The sequence below is a fragment of the Trichechus manatus genome, unplaced genomic scaffold (genome assembly GCF_000243295.1).
Source record: "Trichechus manatus latirostris isolate Lorelei unplaced genomic scaffold, TriManLat1.0 scaffold00038, whole genome shotgun sequence".
NCBI lineage: Eukaryota > Metazoa > Chordata > Mammalia > Sirenia > Trichechidae > Trichechus > Trichechus manatus.
In genome coordinates this window covers 16,874,890-16,891,960 of record NW_004443974.1, presented here as the reverse complement: position 1 = coordinate 16,891,960, position 17,071 = coordinate 16,874,890, and the positions used below count along the sequence as shown (strand labels likewise).

General features: G+C 47.8%; 1 protein-coding gene across 1 annotated transcript in view; it reads right to left on the bottom strand.

Moving 5' to 3' along the window:
• CFAP77 (cilia and flagella associated protein 77) overlaps nucleotides 1–17,071 on the bottom strand; it is a 170,425-nt gene that overhangs the window by 21,499 nt on the left and 131,855 nt on the right. The window contains exons 4-5 of the mRNA XM_004375782.1: nucleotides 13,447–13,552; nucleotides 7,156–7,257 (exon numbers count right to left, since the gene is read on the bottom strand). Of these exons, the coding sequence (XP_004375839.1) occupies nucleotides 7,156–7,257; nucleotides 13,447–13,552 (208 nt within the window). The remainder of the gene's footprint in view (nucleotides 1–7,155; nucleotides 7,258–13,446; nucleotides 13,553–17,071) is intronic.

Below are 17,071 nucleotides of genomic sequence, written 5' to 3'. Positions count from 1 at the left end.
AAAACCAATTAAGCCCCTGCTTTTATCCCTTCAGCAAGCCTGCTTTTCTGCATACCGATCCGATTTATAATGAGGGGATATCTGTATTTGGGGAAGAAATGTCAACTGCATCAGGGCCTCTGAATCATTCTTCCCAGTGCCCTGTTTCTGCGTGTGACACATTCCATTCCCGCACTCGGTGCCCTACGCGGAAACGTACGGTAATTCTTATTCCGATGCAAGAAAGCGACAGGATTCTTAAAATACATCGCTGGTGCAGAGGTCTCTGGGAGGGGGCAGGTAATCTGGGGTTCTGTCTTTCCTGGGCCTTGAAAGAATGACTTTGGGGTTGAAGACACCTTTGAGGAGAATGGCCCTCTCTTTATTTTCACCATGCAAGCCCTTTGGCGAGGTGGAGACAGCTGGGTGGCCAGGCTAAGAACCTGCTCTAGGGGTTTAACAGAGAGTTAACTTCCCAGCCAGTTACGATTTGTAGGAGAGCTTAAAGGTGGGAAAGAAAATCCTTTTCTTAGATTCAGCAGCTTTCACTAATCAACCGCGTCTGGGTGTCACTGCTTGGCTGATTGTGCTGATATTTTTCTCCGCCGTCTCTGGGTCTATGAGGGAGCCTGGGGCCCAGGAGACCCGAGGCAGGGTTAGTCTTCCACAAAGAGAGAAGTCTGATCCCAGTGCTCGGAGCACAAGAGCTTGTAAATCAAACTGTTAGCTTAATAGCTTGGGCCATTATTCTAAAGCAGTGGGGCTGAAACCAAAAGCCAAATGAAAATATACTCAATTTGTTCATACTTTAATGACTGAATGACTATGTAATGTCAGTGGATATCAGGGCTGTAGAGGAGAGACAAGGACTGCTTGGGGGAGAGGGGAGGAAAGGTGGGAGTGTGCAGGAAACTGTGAGATACTTGGGCAAACACCCCTTGTAAAATGGATTTTGCATCCCCAATTACAACATGGACTTGTCCCTAAAGATCCACACTTGGGAAGTCAGCAGACTTCACTGCTGGGCTACAGCGCTTACCTCAGAGTTTTATGCCTGATGGAAACTGAACACAAGAAACTGGGCTTGACCAGCAGCACGTGAACTTTCAGCGAGACAATGGGAAGAAATGGCTGAAATGGGGCTTGAACCCTGGGAAAAGTCACCCAGGAAAGGCTGTGCAATCCCCATCCTCAGAGGAGATTGTAGTTTTTTTTAAATAGCCTTACTAGTTTTGTAAAAGATACATGTACTCATGGTAAAAATTCAAACAATTCACAAAAGAGCATCAGAGAAAGTAAAAATCAGCCTACCTCTTGCCCCCAGAGATCACCACTGTTACCGTTTGGGAGACCCTCCTCGCAGGCGTCTGTCCACGTGCATGGATGTGCGCAGAGATATCCATGTGGGCTTTATCCAAGTAAGGGTCACACAACACAGGCTATTAGGTAACTAGTTTTTTCCACCCAACAATATGTAATTAAAGTATTAATAAGTGCAGATCAAAGTCGTTATTCTTAATGGCTGTATGAATCTACCAATGTGTACTTAAAGCCATTCCTTCATTAGTTGCACCCAGCCTTTCACCATGTCATCCGCACCGCCGTGAGCTTTCAGGAGCACTCGACCCTCGTCTTTGGGCAGTTATCACTAAACCAAAATCAAACCAAATCCCTTGCCATCGAGTTGATTCTGACTCAGTCCTTTTTAAAAGAAAGATAAACCATCTGCTTTTCATGGCTTAGTATTAGGTGACCACAGAACGTGTGGTTCAGACCAGGTCCTTTTGGAACAAAAGGGGGTGCTATTAATAATCACACCTGGACAACAGGCCCTAATTAGGACTGTCCTGGGCAAGCTGGGGTACCTGCTAGGAAGAGCCCTGAGGAGGATTCTGCAAAAGGCATGTGAATGAATTGTGTCATGGATTGAATTGTGTCCCCCAGAAAGATATCTTGAAGTCCTAACTCCAGGTACCTGTGAATACGACCTTGTTTGGAAATAGGGTCTTTGAAGATGTTATCAGGTAACATAAGGTCAAACAGGAGTGGGGTGGGTGGGTCCTAATCCAATCTGAGTGATGTCCTTGTAAAAGAGAAGAGAGACAGACAGACAGACAGATAGAGGAAGCACGGCTATGTGAAGAACACATGTACAAACTGAAGAACGCCTGGGGCTACCAGAAGCTGGGAGAGACAAGAAAGAAAGCTCCCCTAGAGCCTTTGGAGAGAGGATGGCCCCACCAACACCCTGAATTCAGACTCCTACCCTACAATGGGCTCAAACATAGCCAGGATTGTGAGGATGGCACAGGATCGATCAGACAGTTTCGTTCTGTTGTACATAGGGTCGCTATGAGTTGGAACCAACGCAACCACACCTAACAACACCACCACCCTCCAGAACTTCGAGACAATAAATGTCTGTTCTTATAAGCTACCTACTTTGTGGTACTTTATGACAGCAGCCCTAGGAAGCGAATACAGGGAGCCAACCCATGCTGTGGTTATGGTTAATGTGGCCGAATCATCCCCATACCCCAGACTTGGGCTGCCAGCTAAGGTTGGTGTCTTCAAATCTGTGACCACTGGATACCTGGGAGTGGAGCTTCTCCAAATGTTCCCTGTCTAGCCATCCACCTGTGCAGCCACCTGTGCATCCATCCACCCTATCCACACCAGTCACCAGCAACACAGCAGCAGCAGTAATAAACTTAAGGTGGCTTGTTCACCACCACACCACCAGTGCCAAGAACACAGCCTGGCACAAAGGTGCTCAATGAAAACATTTGTGAATGAAAGATCACCATGACCACCGTCATGGCAGTGGCATAACATGGGCCAGACACTCTGCTAAACCTTGCACACACACCTCCTCATCCAATCCTCCCAGTAACCCTGCCAGGGAATCAGCATTAGCCCATTTTACAGAAAACTGGGTCTCAGGTAAAGCCACTGGCCTCAAGGACAGTCACCTGACAGGTAGGGAGTGGCAGGGTCTGGATTTGACCCAGGTCTGGCCGACCCTGGAATCACACTCTGGGTGCCCCAGCACCACCCCACTTCTCCTCTCCCTCCCCTCGGACACCTCCCCTTTTCCTTTAACTCTATAACACACTGGTGAAGGCATTAGAGAGCCCCCATCCCCCCTGCACAGAGGGTGTCAGCCCAAAGCCCAGTGCCTCCTCCACTCAGTGGCTGGGAGACAATGGGTTCACATCCAGTCCCCAAACCACTCTGAGGAAGGGCTTGGGTTTGGAGTGTGTCCCCTCCAAGTGTCCCCATTCCCCCACCTACATGGTTCCACCACCAGTGAACTTAGAAACAGAATTTCCTGCTGGAAGAGACCTTCAGGAAAGTAGTCCCATTCCCTTTTTCAGATGAGGAAACTGAGGCCCAGAGAGATTCAGCGACTGGCCAGGCCTCTCAGCAGGTCAGGGGCACAGTGTTAATGTCCTGGCAGGAATGCCACTTGCCAGCAGTCAGCTGACCCGCCCTCACTCTCTCCCTCTCAGGCACTGGCCATTCCGCGGCAGATGCTGGTCACGCAGACCAGAAAAGGAGGATGCTTTCCAAGCCCAGTCTGCCTGGGAGGATGCTGCTAGGAGGCTCGACAGAAGGAACTGTGCTGAGGGATGTTTCCTTCACCTTTTCTTGGTCCCTGTGCATCTCACGACCCAACTAAGTGCCCACAAAGTGTCCGCGGCAGGCGGGGCTCTCGGCAGCCCCTCGCGGAGCACCCCCCTCGTGGCTGGCGGAGCGCCCCCCTTGCGGCTAGCGGAGCACCTCTCTTGTGGCTGGCGGAGTTGGTGCAGAAGGCCAGCTTGCTCGCGCGCACGTTGACCCAGCCCGAGGAGCGGCCTCACGCCCCTGCCTGCTGCTTTTCTATGTGAAAGGTGTTTAATTATTTCTGACAGAGTTCAGCATCGACATCTGTTGGTGAGCGGGGAGAGTCCATTTAGGCTATCCATCACTGTGACAGGTTCAACTTTTTTGGAAGCGCTTTTTCCCTTCACAATGGGGTCTGGGTGGGGGCGGGGTGGGGCGGCCAATCAGTAGGGACGGGAGGCACAAAGACCCTCCTGGGGCTTTGCTCATGATGCCAGCAGCAGACCCGGTGGGGGAGGAATGACCCCGGCTGCACCCGGCCTTCTGAGTCACCCCAGGCCCAGTCCCTGGCTAGGAGAGGTGGTGCATGCTGGAGCCTTTAGGTTGGGAAGGAGGCTTTCAGCCAGTCTGTGAATAGCTTTTAAATTCTTCCTCCATTCTGAGCTGTCTTGGTCATTCATTCATTCATTCATTCATTCATTCATTCATTCCACAGACATTTGCTGACTGTCTGCTATGTGCCCTGCACCGTGCTAGGCTCTGGGGAACACAACAGGCATGGTTCTCGTGCTCACATTCTACAGGGAAGATGGAAATTGAACAACTAATTGCACAACAGATTAATTAATTGCACTGTTGAAAAGTGCCGTAAAGGGGAAGACATCCCCTCAATGGAGAAGAAGGGGGCCTGTTGTGGGGGGCTGGAGGTCAGAGAAGGAGTCCTTGCAAGGCATCACAGCTCAGCCTTGGAGTTAGGCAGCCCAGATCGAATCTGGGATCCCTTTCTTACCAGGCAAATTCCTTCACTTCTCTGGGCCTCAGTTTCTACATCAGCAGAATGGGTCCATCATACCTAAGAGACAATGCATGTCCAGCGCTTGGCACATAGTAAGGGCTCCATAAATACATTGGTGTTGTTTCCTGAAGGGAGGGGAGTGATAACAGCAGCACTCTGGGAACCTAAGGGTCTCTGTTGGGCTGTACAGGATAGCACCAGGGGGCAAGCCCTGATCTAGGAGTCTCACACAAGTCCCCGTTTCCCTCGGTCAATAGGACAGGGGTGACAGTGGCACCTCTGCCTCACAGAATCCTGAGAAGTAGGTGTGAACGTCCTCATAAAAGATGAAAAATACCCTATACATACTGCGGCTTGCATTTTTACCCTCTTTCTCATATTCTGTGATACACAGTGAGGAGTGCCTACAAGCTTGGGCCTGGCAGTCACACAAAGCCGGGTTCCAGGCCCAGCCACGTCCTGGGTGAGGCAGGTGCATGCTGCTCTGACTCTCATCTGCCCAACGGGAATGATGATGTTTGTTCCGCCTGGCACTGAATAAAAGGTTGTCATTACTGTTTTGTTATTGTTGTTTATAACAACAGTCTAAGGACTGGGAGAGACCCATGGGCAGTGAGTCAAATCCTCTCTTTTGAAAGTAGAAGCTCATTCGTTTATTTATGCATTTGAGCTCATACTATGGCCCAGGCACTGGGCTACAAAGGTGTGTGAGACAAGGAGCTGCCAGCATAGCAGTATCAGTGTTGCCCGGGGGTGGAGGGGCTGGGGTGGGGAGAAGCCCATTTCCTTGCCCTGTTGGGAGAAGTACCGCCTGCATCCTCCTCTGACCATTGCCTTGAGAGCTATGCGTAGGTTCTAAATGGGAGATAAAGGGGCTGCGTGGGGCCAGGAGTCGAAGCCACAGAGCAGAGCACTTGGAGGGCGTCAGAGCAATGGGTCCTGGTCCCTCCTCGGGCTGCATCCTGGATGCCTGTGCCCCATGAACATCACGGAAAACGAGAGAGGAAGGAGCAAAGGAGGAAAGGCAACAGAGCAAGGGGCCGGGAAGGAGGCGGTGGAAGCCAACTGCTGTGAGTGAGAAAGAAGGAAGAAGGAGGGAGGTTGAGAAAAGCAGGAGATTGAGAGAGACAGAGAAACTGGAGATGAGCGGCGGCTTCGAGGGCCCGGGTGAGAGGGGCTACAAAGCAGGGGCTCTGGGGCATCTCGGTGGCTCTCTCCACCTCCTGAGCACCATTCGGTCATGTTCTTCCCTTGACGCACTGTGTGCTCAGAGATGGCAGCCGAGAGGTCTGACAGGCGGCGAGGTGGATGGTCACTGACATGTGCTGATGGCGGCCACTTGGGCAGGACATGAGAGGCCACACCAAGGGGGGGCGAAGCAGGTTTCTCCCTTGAAGCTCAGCAGCTTGTTCAAGTATATTAGCCTCAGGAAGGCACCGGGCCCTTCATCGTCTAAATTGCAGTTTAACACAACACAGCACTGGGCCTGGGCTGGCCGGGAACGTTTGTGCAGCTGTCTTTCCGGGAACAAGGCGTGTCCCCTGGGGCCAGATAGAAAGGCTCACCATGCCCGAGTTGGGCACATGCAGCCCCCTCCCATCCTAAAGCCACTGTCCCCAAATCTCCCACTTCCCTTCCTTTGCACAATGCCTCTCCCCCGCTCCCTCTCCCCCCGCCCATGGCTCTTACACGGTTCTTTCCTGGCTAAAAGATGCTGAAGATGAACCCCTACATGGCTGTGTGAACATGGGCTCAGGTCTGGGGCTGGAGCATGGTGGGTTCTCTGGGTCCTTGTCTGGACCAGTCTGGGTGCATGTCACATACCTGTGTCAGTCCCCAGTAGACTATGCTCCTACCCCCTTGGGGACACCGTCCTGTGGAAGTTTTGGTATTGGTGTAGCCCCAAGTTCCCAGCCCCAGACTTGGTGCCCAGGACGACCCTATCACCATAGAGAGGTTTGGCCCAGACACTGTCCTCTCAGGATGGACATACACACAGGCTCTGCAGTCGGTCAGGGATCTGTCACTTACCAGCCATCTTACGGGCCAGTTTCCCGTCTGTATATGGAGATGGTAACAGCAGCTCCTCCTCAGTGAGTGAGGATTCAATGAGATAATGTAAGTGGAACACTTAGCTCAGTGCCTAGCACTTAGGAAATACTCAAAACATGTTAATTATTACTATTGCTATGATTACTGTTATTGTTGTCATGCCAGTGGATAGTTAAAACAAAAACAAGCAAACCACTTATTGTTGTGTTGATTCTGAGTCCCTAGGTGATGCGAATGGTTAAGCACTCAACTATTAACCAAAAGGTTGGAGGTTTGAACTCACCCAGCGGTACCTTGGAAGAAAGGTGTGGCGAACTGCTTACAAAAGGCCACAGCCTTGAAAACACTGTGGAGGACAGTCCTACTTTGACACACATGGGGTCACCATGAATGAATGGTTAGAAGCCCACAGAACTCCACCATGGAGATGCAGGAAGAGACTGAGCAAGGCACCGACTTTCTGCCCTGGGTGTAGGAAGGGGCGAATGGAGGTGGGTTCTGACCTTCTGGAAGTGAGGCATATGCCAGAGCGCATCCAGCTTCACTGGTGGCTTATACTTCCTCAGCTGACAGCTCCGGGTCTCATAGAGCTTCCCGAGGATCACCTGCAGGCCAGAGAAAAGCAAAGGTAAAGAGGGTTACCTGGTTACCTGGGGAAGTCCATGCTAGGAGGGAGAGATACAGGGCAGACAGTTGGGATTTTTGGTGTGGCAGACCCGTGGGTTGCTCTACCTCCTTCCCTGGCCCCGAGCACTGCTCTGGTTTCTGGTTCCACCCTAGAACACACAGAGTTCTGGATTACAGCTGTCTTGAAGGCAGGGATGGTGTCCCAGTCATCCTTGTAATTTCCCCTGCAGCTAGCACATTGCCTGGTGAGTCATGTGGACTCCACAGTGTTCAGATGATGAAATGCATGATTTGGTGGATTGTCATTATCCCTCAAGAGCAGGAGGACTTCTTTTTGGGGAGGGGTTTAGGGGCCCATTACAGAGTCTACGACAGGGTGCTTGCAGGATTGGATTTCAGAGTCATGGAGGACATCCTGCTCCTTCTTATTAACTGCTTGTCCTGTGCCCACTAACAAATGCCAGCAGGTCCATAATTCGAGTCGTGTAGCCCACGTGGTCCAAGGCCTCCAGTCTCAGAATCAGCTGGGGTGGGGTCCTAGGGATTTCCATGCACAGGGAAGCTCCCTTAGCCCATGTCTTTGATCTTTGTGGAAATTCAAGAATCCCTAGGCAGGTTAGCAAGGAAGCTGTTCACCCTTGTTTATACCTAGAGGTAGGTTATTATTATACCCTGACACTCAAGGAACTGCGGAACTCGCCTGAGACCACAGACAGAGCTGGAAGTGGCAGTGTTGGGACGTGAACCCTGGCAAGTCTGCGCTTCGCAGCCTCTCCTGTGGTCCCCTAGCCCCTGTGGGTCCCATGGGCAGAGGGGGGGTACAGGAACAGCCATGGCAGCCCCAGGAATCCCGCTGAGAAGTCTAGCGACCTGGGGACTTATCCCTAATAATACTAACTAACATTTACTGAGCTTTTACACGCACTAGTCACTGGAGATACGTTCTGTAATGTACCAGTTGCCGACAAGTTGATTCTGACTCATGGAGACCTCACGTGTGTCAGAGTAGAACTGGGCTTCATGGGGTTTTCAATGGCTGATTTTTAAACAGATCACCAAGCCTTTCTTCTGAGGAGCCTCTGGGTGGATTTGAATCTCCAACCTTTTGGTTAGTAGTCAAGCGCTTAACCATTTGCGCCACCCAGGGACTCTATAATGTACTTGCAGTACCCCTTACATACCATCCCCATTCTAAAAATGGGAAAAACAAGGCTCAGTGGGGTTAGGTCACTTTCCCAAGGTCCCACAGCTTTAAGCAGTAGGATGAGGGTTGGACCCAGGCCCTCTGACCCCACCCCCCCACATACCCCTGCCTACACAGTGAACCTCCCCTCTCCCCACCTGTCCCATCGCTGTCTCTCATAGACTGTTGTGGCTGCGCCTTGGGGACAGGGGCTGCCAGTTGAGTTGAGCCTTTGCTGGCTGGAGCCAAGCTCAATAAACATTTGCAACAAACATGCTGTGCTACTTGCTGTTTGTTTTGTGTGTAGGTGGATTTTCCATGAAGCTGATGTTACTTGAGCTTTGGGGCTCCTTACGCACACAGATCCCACCTAAGGCCCTGGCGGGGCCCTGGTCATGTGCTCACATGGCCCTAAGTTTTTGTAAAAATTGTAACAGTAATATGCTTTTGTATACTTTTTCTTACATCAGGCCCCCAGATTGTATACATTTCAGGGCCCACAGAATCTGGATCTGCCCCAAGCTTCACTTGGGTTATGTTTGGTCTTTCCTTCAAAGCAGCTTTTTTCTGAGGGTCAGGACCGAGCCAGATAAACTTCCAGTGACCCCCACAATTAAACACCTCCCCTGGAACCAGGCATGCAGAAGGTACAGACAACCAATGAGAGCTGAACTCCTTTTACTGATTAATGTTATTAAGCCATTATATTAATTTTATTGAATGTGTCTGTGGGTAACTTACAGGCCCTTTGGATCTGTTTATCCTCTCTACTTTCTAGAACAGAGTTTTGAAACTTTATCTTTGAGCCGAGTAGATGGTAAAAAAAAAAATTTTTAAAGCAGTGAGGCTGTCTAGTGAGGGGTTAAAAAGCACAGTTCTACTCTGACACATATAGGGTCCCCATGAGTTGGAGTCAATTCAATGGTAACCGATACGTTGTATAGAACGTACAACTGGGCTTCGGAATTAGACAGATGTGGGCAAGTCACGTACCGTTTCTAAGTCTCAGTTCCCTCCTCTGGAAAATGGGGTACTGATGCCTAACATATGGGGTTGTTGTAGGATTCACTGAGTTAAGCTTTGAGCAGAGTGTCTGGTGCAAGACAATTGCTCACTAAATGGTAGCATTGGGGTAGAATTGCATTTGGGGCATCACTGTCCAAAATCCAGGGCTTCCCGAGGAAGAGACAGGCTTCCCCTTGGTTGGTGGTAATTTGGCCTTGCAAACCAACAAGCTCATCAACCCCAGTAAATTGCTTATCAGCCTCAGACAACAGTCCCCCAGCAATTGGTGGGTACATAACTATTTGTAAGACAATTTAGCAGCCACAAAGAATCTAGGAGCAGGAAGAGAATGTTTAGTTGGTTCAACAGTGTTTACTGAGCACCTGCTATGTGCTGGGCACGGCATAGCAGGCCCTCATTTAATCTGGGCTCTTTATTTGCCCAGTGAGGAAACCGGGACCCAAACACAGTGGTGACTCACTCAAAGTCACACGCCTGGTGCTAGAACCAGTTCCTAATCGGGTGTTTGGGGTGGAGTCACTCACAGTAGCTGCCTAAGGGAGGCTCAGCTAAAAAAGGGGGGACACTCTCTACAAGATCATTTTCTAGAGTCAGAGAATTGGTCCCCAGAAGCTCAGGTTTCCGTGGCTTTGCAGACACTCTCGGTTGTCAACAAATAGCTGCTAATTAAAAAACATGGCTGTAATATTGAGCTATAAAACAGCTTGTAATGGCAATGCTCCCTCTGAAACTGGTCATTACCATCGTAAGCTGATTCTTGCTTCAGCTATTAACGAATAAACTAGTCATGGGCTGCTTTTAAAATGTTATTATGATGCTGTGCTCTTTAAAGAGCCAGCCCCTCAGACTTCACTGACTGCCGAGGTAGGCGTGGGTTAGGGATGCTGAGAACAGCAGGAAAGGCCTCTGCACCCAGCCACAGGCCTGAGGAGCCCTCAGCCCCTCCCTTGCACAGCACCGGCCCATCAGGAAGATTCTCTATAACCGAGGGGACCAGGATTCTGCTAAGCTTCTTTCGGTACCCAGTTTGGCCCTAGAACATCACAGGTGTTGTCCAATTCTGGATTTGCTGAGGCTTCGCATAATCAGTAGGATGCAGGACCTGGCCTTCAAAACAGCCTGGCCTCTGGGGCTGGACACGCCTGGGCCCAGGCCTGGCTCTGATGCCTTTAGCAAGTCACTTAGTCTCTCTGAGTCTCAGTTTCCCCAAATGAAGATGAAACAAATTGAGATGATGTCACTGACCTCATGGAGTTTTTGAAAGGACTACATGCAGGAATGCAGGGGGTGTGCTCAGCCTGGTACTTGGCACAGAGCATGGCTTAGGGGCAGTGGTGGTTGTGGTGGTTGGAACAACCAGTGATGTTAAAGCCATGCCCTTAGTGAAATCTGTAAAGCACTTTGTGAACACAAAGCAGTTCTGATTTTTATGATGATCAGTTTGGAGCGACTGAAAGGAGGCCAATGTGAGCTCTCAGAACGTCTGAATTTAGGAATATTTTAAAGGAAGTACCATTTTAGTCTTTTCAATATGCACAGCAATGCAAATTAGCAAGTAAAAAATCTTGCTGGGCTGACTTCCTGCCAGTTGCTAATGATTCACATTATTAGTCATTGGCAGTGTCCGCCCAATGGAGACAGCACAGGTTTGGAAGTTGGTCAGGCCTCAGCGCAAATTTCCCCATGCATGGCCCCACTTCTGTGAGCCTTGATTTCCACACCTGGAAAATAGGGATAACACCCACCTCACAGGCTTTTGGGAGGCATAAATGAGATGATGTGTATAATGTACAGAGTCCCTGGGTGGTGCAAACAGTTAAGCTCTAGCTGCTAACTGAAAGGTTAGTGGTTCAAATCCACCCAGAGGTGCCTTGGAAGAAAGGCCTGGTGATCTATTTCCAAAAAATCAGCCATTGAAAACCCTATGATGCACAATAGCCAAAAGGTGGAAACAATGTAAATGCCTATCAATAGATGAATGGCTAAACAAAATGTAGTACATACATACAATGGAATACTACTAAGCCAGTAGGAGGAATGAAGTCTTGATACATGCTACAATATGGATGGAGCTGGAAAACATGCTGAGTGAAATAAGTCAATTGCAAAAGGACAAATACTGTATGACCTCACTTATATAAAAAGACAAGAAAAGACAAACGTATAGAGAACAAAGTTGATTGGTGGTTACCAGGGGCAGGAGGGAGGGGGAGAGGGGTTAACAGTGATAGAAATATCACGTTGATTAAGGATAGGGTTGCACAGCCGATTATTATAATAGCTGTCACCTGTAAAAAGTTGACTTGGCAAAAGCTGTGTGATAGATATATTTACAATAACGACAAAAAAAAAAAAGAAAGGAAGAGTAGCTGCTGAGGCTGATTATGTACAACTGAAAACCTCATGGGATTTGGTTTCTTGGTTTGGAGGTTTAGGGTCATGGTTTCATGGGGCATCCTAGTTAATTGGCCTAATAACATGTTTAGACCTCTGTTCTACCTCTTAGTTCAATGTATAGTGCCTGGGATCTTAAAAGCTTACAAGTAGCCATCCAAGGCACAATTGGTCTGTAGACTGGAACAACAGAGGAAGAAGGAGAGTCAGGAATAGGAGGATATGGAATGTGTGGCTAATTGCCCTCATGAACAACTGCCTCCTCTGCCATGAGACCAGAAGAACTGGATGGTGCCCAGCTACCATTACTGAACATTTTGATCAAAGATTCCATAGAAGAATCCGGATCAAAAGGGGGGAAATGCAGGACAGAATTTCAAATTATAATGGACTCCAGATTTCCTGGAGCCACGAAGGTTGGATGAACTCCTGAAACTATTGCCCTGAGATAATCTTCAAACCTTAAACCAAAAATATCCCTTGAAGTCTTCTTAAAACCAAAGAACTGTTTAGCTTAACTAGTAAAAAATGTCTGCCTTGAGCATTATGCTCTTTTAAGAACTATTCTCTATGGGATCAAATTGACAACAGTAACTCAAAAGATTAGATAGCAACCTTAGGGGGCAGTGAATTTATGTTAATGGAGGTGGAATGACTCAGAAAAGGAGGGTAAGAGTGGTTGCACAACTGAAAGAATGTAATCAATGTCACTGAACTGTATGTGGAGAAACTGTTGAACTGGTGTATGTTTTGCCGTGTATATTCTCAACAACAACAAAATAAATAAAATTATATTAAAAAAAAAAAAAGAAAGAAAACCCCATGGAACATGGTTCTACTCAGATACACATGGGATTGCCATGTTTTTATATATTTGTACATGAAGTGTTTAGCCTGGGGTCTATTCATTAATTTTAACAAAATGTACTCCTAAAGTTTAATAGAATGTATTCTTTAAAGCAATCTCCTGGAAGCGGGTTTTCACTTTTAGCTTTTCCTTGTTCTTTACAGATAGTACCGGGCACATTTCCATCTAGACCAGATCGGTTTTAGATTTAAAGCAGATTTTCGGATGGCCCAGTGGTTAAGAGCTTGGCTGCTAACCAAAAGGCCTGCAGTCTGAATACACCAGCCACTCCTTGGAAATCCTATGGGGAAGTTCTACTCTGTCCTATAGGGTTGCTATGAGTTCGAATCGACTTGACGGCAATGGGTTTGGTTTTTTTTGAAGTCACGAAGCAGTTTGGTGGAAAGAACCCCCAGGCAGGAATCAGGAGAGCTGGGTTCTAATCCTGCCTTGGAGGCACACAGCAACAATTTGCTGGCAAGCTGGGCCAGTCCCTTACACACTCTGAGCTTAAAGGGATTGAACGTGAAAGTTGCTAAGATCCTTTCCAGCTTAAAAATTCGTTGATGCGTGGTTAGCAGAGCAATAAGCAACTTGATTCCTCACTCCACCCAATGACAAACATATGCAGATATCAATCAGAGCTTTGCCTGGGTCAGCCATTTTCTCTCCTCCCACCCCAACAACTTGCCACCCAGGAGTGATGGCTACATTTACCTTGTGCTTTTTCTCCATTTTAATGGCTTTCTGGGCAGCCTTTTGTTCCTGCACCCACAGCTGCTGGTACCGGTGCTGCAGCAGATCAAAGAAGGGTGTCGAAGGCCTAGAGGGAAGTCCAGACAGGGCTTGAGGTCTTGGAAAAGCCAGCATCACCCTCCCCCTACATGGTGCCTACCTAACAGGGCTGCAGAGCAAATCTCCCCAGGGTGGTGAAGACCCTTCCCTAGCCTGCAAAAGCCATGGCAGGAGCAGATTCCTTGCATAATTCATTCAGCAAACACTCACTTTGTGTCTATCAGGTGCTGGGGCTGGGGACAATCTTGCAGCCAAGAAGCCTGCAGTCTCGTGGGCACTTATCCTGTGCTGAGCATTGTATATGTTCTGCCCCCTAACAGCACATTACAGCGGGTGCAATTATTAAAGTCCACTCACTACCCATCTGTCAGTTTGTTGAACTGTGGTGGCTTTCATGTTGCTATGATGCTGGAAGCTATGACACCAGTATTTCAAATACCAGCAGGGTCACCCATGGTAGACAGGTTTCAGTGGAGCTTCCAGACTAAGACAGACTAGGAAGAAAGGCCTGGCAATCTACTTCTGAAAATTAGCCAGTGAAAATCGTATGCATCACATCAGAATATTGTCTGATATTGTCAGGGATTGAATTGTGTCCCCCCAAAATATGTGTCAACTTGGCTAGGCCATGATCCTCAGTACTATATAATTATCCTCCATTTTGTGACTGATGTAATTATCCTATGTGTTGTAAATCCTAACCTCTACGATGTTAATAAGCAAGATTAGAGGTAGTTATGTTAATAAGGCAGGACACAATCTGCAGGATTAGGTTGTATCTTGAGTTAATCTCTTGAGATATAAAAGAAATTAAACAAGCAAGCAGAAATCAAGGGACTTCCTACCGCTAAGAAAGAAGAGCAGGGAGTAGAGCATGTCCTTTGGACCCGGGGTCCCTGCACTGAGAAGCTCCTAGATCAGGGGAAGATTGATGACAAGGACCTTACCCCAGAGCCAACAGAGAGAGAAAGCCTTCCCCTGGTGTAACAGAAATACAAGTGGATGGTTTGTTAAAGCCATCCACTTGTGGTATTTCTATTTTAGTAGCACTTGATAACTTTTGCCAATTCAGCTTTTTACAGGTGTACAACTTACTGGCAGCAATTACATTAATTGGCTGTGCAACCATACGCTTAATCAATGTGATTTTGCTATCACTGTAAACTGAAATTCTGTACTCCATAAGCAATAACCCCCTTTCCCCCTCCCTCCTGCCCCTGGCAACCACCAATAAACTCTGTTCTCTATACATTTGCCTGTTCTTGTCTTTTTTATAGGAAGCCCTGGTGGTGCAGTGGTTAAGCACTTGGCTACTAACCGAAAGGTCAGTGATTTGAACCCACCAGCCACTCCGAGGGAGAAAGATGTGGCAGTCTATTTCCATAAAGATTTACAGCCTTGGAAACCCTATAGGGCAGTTCTACTCTGTCCTATAGGGTTCTCTGAGTAAGCATCAACTCAGTGGCAGTGGGTTTGGGTCTTTTTTTATATAGAAGTGAGGTAATATAATATTTGTCCTTTTGTGATTGACTTATTTCATACAGCATAATGTCTTTAAGCTGCATCCATACTGTAGCATGTATCAAGACTTCATTTCTCCTACTGGCTGAGTAGCATTCCACTGTATGTATGTGCCACATTTTGTTTGTCCATTTATCTGTTGATGGACATTTAGATTGTTTTCACCTTTTGGCTATTGTGAATAGTGCTGCAATGAACATTAATGTACAAATCTCTGTTTGACTCTCTGCTTTCAAGTCTTTTGGGTATATACCTAGGAGTGGAATTGCTGGGTCATATGATAGTGTTATTTTTAGTTTTTTGAGAAACCGCCAAACTGTTTTCTACAACAGCTGTACCATTTGCATTCCCATCAGCAATGGATAAGAGTTCCAATTTCCCCACATCCTCGCCAACATTTGTTGTTTTCTGTTTTTTTAAGTTTTATTTTAGCCATCCTAGTGGGAGTGAAATGGTATCTCACTGTGGTTTTGATTTGCATCTCTCTGATGGTTACTGACGTTGAGTTTTTTTCATGTGTTTAGTGGCCATTTGAATGTCCTCCTTGGTGAAATGTCTATTCAAGTCCTTTGCCCATTTTATGATTAGGTTATTTGTCTTTTTGTTGTTGAGTTGTTGAAATTTGTATATATATTTTGTTTATTAGATTCTTGTCAGATACATGGTTTCTGAAGATATTCTCCCAGTTGGTAGCTTATTTTTTCACTTTTTGGGTAAAGTTTTTGATGAAGAAGGGTTTTTAATTTTTATGAGGTCTGATTTATTTTGTCTTTTGCTGTTTGTGCTATTGTTATTATATTAGATAGTTCATTGTTAAAACCTAGGCCTGACAGCATTGCCCCTGCATTATCTTCTAACAATTTTATGGTTTTAATTTTCCCATTTAGGTCTTTAATCTATTTTGAGGGGGCAAGGCCAAGATGATGGAATAGTCAGACACTTCTTTTGGTCTATCTTACAACAAAAACCCGAAAAAAAAAGCGAATTGATTATATCTGACAGTCTAGGAGCCCTGAACATCAAGGACAAAGATGAGGAGTTGGACTTAGCAGCAGGTGGGGGGAGAGACAATTCAGAAGTGGCGAAGAAGTGCCAGACCTGACTTAGCCGGCACCCTGCAGGCTGGACCGTTTGGTGCACGCGGGTTGAGGCAAGCAGTAATGCCTGGGATGCGTTTTACCACGTCGGGAGAAACCTAGCAGCGGAAAGACTGCACAAGCCTCCGGAGCCGGGAGAAGCGGTGCTGGATCTGCCAAAAGTTAAGTGCAAGCGCCTAACCTACCTCACGGGATCAAAATAACCCTTTCCCCTCTGGGACTTCCACAAGGGAGAAGTATCTCTCTTCCCCTCACCTACCCGGTCCCCGCTCTGCTCCGATGCTGACAGTGTTTAGCAGTTGTGGCGCCCCCTAGGCAGGAAGTGGGACCTGTCAATCCCGAGCCAGTCTCCCAGCTTTGGGGACGGAACAAACAAACAAACAAAAAAACTACCAGCTCCCCTAAGCTGAGAGCTCAGGACTAACCTTGCCCAAACCAGTCTTGTGGCTTTAAAAAATCGCCACGCCCCCTAAGCTGGGAACTCGGGGAAGGCATTGCCCGTTCGCCTAGGCACAGGCATAAGCGGTCCATGGACTTTGAATGCCTTTCACCCCTGCCTAGACCCGTGTGGGCCCGTTCAGCAGCGTAGGCCCTCATTAGCATAGTACAACAGGGTATATACCTGAAGTCTATTTTCAACTGCAACAGCTAACGGGGAGTGGCAAATTCATGACATTTGACACCACCCTGCCCATTAAGCAGGGTCCTCAGCTATCCACATCATGGGCCTGAGGACTGGTGGCTCCACCCACTCCACCTAGCCACCCATTACAGGGGTTTAACAATAAGTGATGAGGTCCGGCAAGATGGCGGTCTAGGCAGAAGCACCACGCTGTCCCTCCACAACAAAGATCTGAAAAACTAAGCCAAACAGAGAATCAACAATCCTGAAACCCTAGAACATCAACTGAAGAGATAAAGAACTCAGC